A 5988-nucleotide genomic window follows, 5' to 3' on the forward strand; every position below is an offset into this window, starting at 1 on the left:
GGGAAGTCCCCGAGTCCTCCAGCTTCGCCCATGCCCGGTGTCGCAGCTCAGAGAGGGTGCTGTGACCCTCAGGGGCAAGAGCTGGGCAGGTGGAGCGGGTCAGAGGGCCGACGCCGGTGAACGGACGGGTCCGGTGGGAGTGCGCGAAGGACAGGCTGGCAGCCCAGTGCGGCGCGCAGGCGGCCCTGAGGACCGCACCTGCCCAGACAGGGTGGCCTCCGGCACTCCAGCGCGCAGGCCCGGGGCTTCCCTGCCTTCCTGGGTCCGCCTTCTGCCTGTGGAGCCCTCGGGCTTGCTGGTCACCGTGGGGCAGCGGACCAGGGCTTCGAGGGCCTCCGCTGCCACGCTGTGATCAGCTCTGGCCCCGCACCTGGCCCTGAACAGCCTGGGCTCCTTCAGCTCCTCTCTCCGCTGGACTGGCCAGACCGCACCTGCTCTAGGCAGAGCCCCAGGGCCTGCAGAGTGCTGAGCTCAGAGGGGACGGTGCCCCTGGTGCGGGAGCTCGCGTGGGCAAAACAGGCTGGAGGAGCGGCCCTGCCCATAGGGTCTGGCTTGGCCCCTCCATGGGGCCTCGGGCTAGTGTCACTCAGAAGAGCAATAGGGAGAGCTGTGCAGGTGACAAGGGCGCTGCTGGAGGGGTCCTTACGGGGCCCTGGCAAGATGGTGGGGCAACTGAGGCAGCCTGGGCCTGGAGAGGACCCGGAGCCCAGCTCCGCCGCAGGCTCTGCTCGCCGACCCGGCGCGCGCCCGAGGAAGCGCCAGGCCTCAGGCCCCGCCCCCTCCTCGAGACCCCGCCCCGTATGGATGAGGCCCCGCCTCATCACAAGGCTCCGCCCCCCAGGCCCGGCCTTTACAGCTCCGCCATTCAGAGCTGGGGAACCCCAAGCCGAGTCTTGGTTACATCCGAACCGGGTCTTTCGGGAAACCCTGGAGCGCGGAGGCTTCTGGGAAATAAAATTTCCACGGCCTGGCCCTGCCTTGTTGGCGCATGCGCTATAGGCGCCACGCAAGGGGCAGGCAGAGCGGTGGGCGGGGCTTCCGGCGCCTGCGCAGTGGACCTCTGTCTCCGGCCTCTTAAGTTTTGGGTCCCCAGGAGCACCCAGTTCTCCCCAAATCGGGGCCGGGTTGCCTGAACTCATGTCCCGACCGGTCTGACTGGCCCCACACACGCCACGTCTGACTGGACCCCGCCCTTCCTGGTGCTCCCCTGGGCCCCAAGGCATGGGTCGCCCCCGCGGCACTCCCCGGTGCCCGCTGCACCCCTGCCTCCGCCGGTGCTCGGCTGGAGGCGGGGGGCCCAGGGTGGGGACGCTGGGGGGACGCGTGTGGCCCCCACGCCTGCCAGCCAGAGAGTAACTGCAGTTCGAGAAATGAGCTAAAAACGTCAGTAGTGTTTAAAGCCTGTGTCATTGATTGTAAGATAAGACCTGTGACAAAACGTGCAAATCAAACATTTTTTATTAGTGAAAAAAGCAGAAAAGCCACTGGGCACGGTGGCTCACGCCTGGAATCCAGCACTTTGGGAGGTGGAGTTTGAGATCAGACTAGGCAACATAGCGAGACCTAGGTCTCTATGAAGAATCCGCGGGCCCGGTGGTATACCTGTAGTCCTCCCAGCTACTCAGGAGGCCGAGGTGGGAGGATCACTGGAGCCCAGGAGGTTGAGGCCTCAGTGAGCCAGATCATGCCACTGCACCTCAGCCTGGATGGAAAAGTGAGACCCTGTCTCAAACAGAAATCGGCTGGGTGCGGTGGCTCACGCCTGTAATCCCAGCACTTTGGGAGGCCAAGGCAGGCAGATCACCTGAGGTCAGGAGTTTGAAACCATCCTGGCCAACATGGTGAAACCCTGTTTCTACTAAAAATACAAAAAATTAGCCAGGCGTGGTGGTGGGTGCCTGTAATCCCAGCTACTCGGGAGGCTGAAGCAGGAGAATCGCTTGAACCCAGGAGGCAGAGGTTGCAGTGAGCCAAGATCACGCCACTGCACTGCAGCCTGGGCAACAGAGCAAGACTCCATCTCAAAAAAAAAAAAAAAAAAGGCAGAAAGCCTCCAAGAGCCTAAGGCTCTCAAACATCTTGGTTTCTGCTTAAGTAGAGGCTCAGAGACTTAGAGGCCCTGCCTCAGCCGGGGCTTTGAGATGTGTGAGCAATGGCTGGGGACTGCAGGTCCGGGAATCTGAGGGCCTCACCCCACTTCCTTTCCAGAGCCATGACCTCAGGCTCACCTCCTGCCCTCCTCTCTGGCAAGTTGCAGATGCCCTTTAGGGCCCCGGCCATGCCCCAGATGTGAAGGTCTGAGTCACCGGTTTGGCAGTGCCCCTCAAAGCCCAGGCCTGGGCTGCCGCCCACCTGAGGACGAGGAGTGGGCCAGCTGCCGTGCTCCCGTTGCTGGGGCCTCTTGGGGTCTTGGGAACCCCATCTCTGAGCCCCGCCCCATTGCCCCGCCCCTATCTCTGAGCCCCGCCCCATTGCCCCGCCCCTTCCAAGGAGGGAAAAGGCGGCTGCCAGTCGCTCAACTCAGGCACTGGGACCTAGAGCTCAGAAGACCGAAAGGACAGACTGCCACGCTGCTACCACAGGTGAGCCCTCGGCCGCCGGGACTGCCCTGAACTTAGGGGCACTGCAGGGTCAACCCCCTTCTCTCCCATCTCTCAGCCTCCACCAGCCATTCCCAGCTCCATCCCAGGACCAATGCTGCCAGGGGAGGGGGAGGATCCCTGGCAGGGGTGGCAGCTGGGAGACGCCGGCCCTTGCTGCTCACTGACACTTGGCTCACACCCATGACACTAGCCTCGCACACACATTTGGAGGTGACAGCACCCCAGGCACTGATGCCTTGGGGATGCTGGCCTAGGACAAGGCACGCCGCTCCTGGGTGGGGGCTTTCTTGGGCCGCAGGCTCGTGGGCAGCCTCCTACTCCGCTGAGTCCGTATCTGTCTTCTCTGCCCACCCCCTGCAGGCTGGACCATGGACCCCCAAGAGATGGTCGTCAAGAACCCATATGCCCACATCAGCATCCCCCGGGCTCACCTGCGGCCTGACCTGGGGCAGCAGTTAGAGGTGGCTTCCCCCTGTTCCTCATCCTCGGAGATGCAGCCGCTGCCAGTGGGGCCCTGTGCCCCGGAGCCAACCCGCCTCTTGCAGCCGACTGAGGTCCCAGGGCCCAAGGGCACCAAGGGTGACCAGAGGGCTGCCCCCATCCAGAACCATCAGGCCTGGCAGCAGCCTGGCAACCCCTACAACAGCAGTCAGCGCCCGGCCGGACTGACCTATGCTGGCCCTCCGCCCGTGGGGCGTGGCGATGACATCGCCCACCACTGCTGCTGCTGCCCCTGCTGCCGCTGCTGCCACTGCCCCCCGTTCTGCCGCTGCCACAGCTGCTGCTGCTGTGTCATCTCCTAGCCCAGCCCACCCTGCCAGGGCCAGGACCCAGGCCTCAGCAAAGGTGACTCAGGCAGTGCCCGGACATTCGGGGTGGCTGTTGTCAGGGGCGTCAGCCCCTTCCCACCAGGGACTGGGGCACGGACCCACCAGGAAGGTGAAGGTGGCCGCTCAGCCCGAGCTCCTGAAACGGAATCCCAGGCCCTGGCTGCAGAGGGACACTCTTGATTATCTTAAGGCCCAGGCAATAAAGCAGGGTGATCTTCCTGCCAGCAACTCTTCTTTGCTGCAGGCTCCTTTGGGAGGGGGTTGTAGCTGGACACAGGGCATCTGCCCCTTTATGCCGGCCCGAGGACACATACACACACAGTCACCGTGGACATTGCGGGGACAGGGATGCTACTGCCTCATGACATCCACACTCTCCCCTGGCCTGCAAGTCCCGGGTCTGCCCAGAGGCTGCATGGGGGCTTGCAGTGTGTCCACGGCCCTGGCTGAGCCAGGTCTGGATGTGAGCTGACTTACGCTCCCTGGGGCCGAGGCTGAGACTGAGCTGGGGTCAGTCCATGGGTCGGACAGCGGGAGGATGCGGCACACAGAACTGGGGGGACCCCACGAAAGGCCTCCAAGAGGAGGAGCGTGTTGGCAGGAGGGTGGTGGGTGCGGCACAGGTGCTGCAGGTTTCAGGGAGTGGAAGGTGGGGACAGGAGAGCTCAGACAGCCAGGACCACACCCTGCCCACTGGTGATTCACCTCCGAACCTTGGCTGGGATGTTTTTCTAGTTTCCCAGGAAATATCTAATTCCTGCATACCTGCTGTCCTGCCTCGGGGCCTGGGCTTCCAGGAGGAGGTGGCCTGGACCAGGCCTTGAGGACGAGGCAGGAGGAGGCTGGGGCCGTGGGTTCTGGGCCGTCTCCGGGTCTGTCTGAGCAGGGCGGGGGCCTCTCGCGGGGGTCTGGCTGAGCACGAGGCGCTAGGCTGCTCTGCACAGGTACTGCCTCACCGCTGTAGGCCAGGATACCAGGCAGGGAGTGAGTGTTGAGGCCAGTTTAGGATGCCCTGGTGTTCCGGGCAGGGCAGAGACAAGGGGAGGAGGCGGCAGCCGAGCTGGCCACGCAGGACAGACGGGTCCTCACGCCATGCCAACCCTTCCCTGACGCATGGTGACCGGCCCCACAGCAGGGCAGGGCAGGCGCGTGGCATGCAGAGGTCTCCAGGCGTGGGACGGATAGGTCACTGCCCTGATCCTGTGCCAGGACTTAGCATGCCAGGCTCCCCGCCTTGTCCTGTTGCTGGCCCCCACCGGAGGGTGACCGCACCCAGGCCAGCCACGGGAACCTGTCTGACCAGTCCTGGGGGCAGACTGCCAAGAAGGTGGGCAGGGGTGAGGAGGGGCCGTTTGCTCCCACCCAGCGGGGCTGTGAGTGGTCCTGTGGTCCTGCCCACCTGTTCCAACCCTTCTTGGTCCCCCAACTCTGCTCTGCCTGCGGTCCGGTGTGGACACACTGATCGCACCTCCTGGAACCTGGGCCTCCCGTGGTGGCCTGGAGGGTGCAGACGCGCAGAGCAGCCGGGAGCTGCCCGCCAAGGAGGCGTCTGGAGCTGTCTGGGGTCCCGGTCTGGGAGCGGGGATCCCCAGACACGGAGCTGGTGCGCCACCTGGAGGCCATGCGGACTGGTGCAGCCCCCTGCCGCCCGGTGGGCACCAAGGTGAGGCTGAGAAGCCAGCCACACAGATCCACAGACAAGCACAGTGGCAAAGTCTGCAGAGGGCTCTGAGCCAGCAGGGAACCCTGGCAGGCTTCCTAGAGGAGGAGATGCGAGCAGAGGCCAAGGCAGGAAAACATTCCAGTATGGAGTGGAGATTAAGGGAAGGGGAGAGTAAGGGTGAGGGAGGAAAGGGGAGGGGAAGGAGAGGGTAAGGAAGGGGGAGGGGAGGAGGAGAGGAGGAGTGAAGGAGATTTTGAGCATGAGGAAGGGTGTGAGCGTGGGGAGAAGGCCTGAGAGTGGGGGAATGGACCGCAAGGCCAGCCTGGATGAGGTGTTAGCAGAAGCTGGCTGGGTCTGGACAGGAGGGGGTGGGCAGGGGCGGGGGGCACCTTATCTCTTGCAAGTGGGCGGTGCCGTTAGATCTAGTTTCAAGGCTTTGTGGCTGAAACGGGAGCCCACGCCCGCCACAGCTGGCCACCTGCCTCTCTCCGGACTCCCGTGCAAGGCCAGTAATGCAACCCAGGAGAAAGCCGCAGGGCGCCCTGGGTCCCCACCCCCTTCTCCGGCCACCCTGTGGCTGTGCATAGCCGCCCAGCAGAGCCCATGCAGGTAAGAGACCTGGGCTCAGGTTGGCTGGGAGGGTGGGGGGCCGGGGCTGGGCCAGGGGGATCCTGCGGGAACAGGAGCCTGCCCGGCTGGCGCCCACATGAACCAGAGGTGCGCAGACCCTGGTGTCTGCCTGTGCCCCGGTGCCACCCTCCCTCCCAGGTCTGCATGCACCAGCCCCACAGACCCAGCGCCTGGCCTCTGGGGTGGGCTCCTGGGGCCAGCACCCCATCCAGGCAGACGGTCCCCGAGGCGGGATGTCCACTGCTGGCTTCCCTCTGGTAGA

General features: G+C 64.5%; 1 protein-coding gene across 1 annotated transcript; it reads left to right on the plus strand.

Annotated features, from left to right (window-relative positions):
- The first annotated feature begins 1221 nt into the window (after positions 1 to 1221).
- On the plus strand, positions 1222 to 3657 carry CYSRT1 (cysteine-rich tail protein 1). The gene is made up of 3 exons (XM_011985179.1): positions 1222 to 1302; positions 2462 to 2582; positions 2964 to 3657. Exons 1-3 carry the CDS (start codon positions 1222 to 1224, stop codon positions 3404 to 3406), a joined length of 645 nt encoding a protein of 214 aa, XP_011840569.1. The 3' UTR covers positions 3407 to 3657.
- Positions 3658 to 5988: the final 2331 nt, after the last annotated feature.

This window comes from Mandrillus leucophaeus, unplaced genomic scaffold (assembly GCF_000951045.1).
Source record: "Mandrillus leucophaeus isolate KB7577 unplaced genomic scaffold, Mleu.le_1.0 Scaffold28, whole genome shotgun sequence".
Lineage (NCBI taxonomy): Eukaryota > Metazoa > Chordata > Mammalia > Primates > Cercopithecidae > Mandrillus > Mandrillus leucophaeus.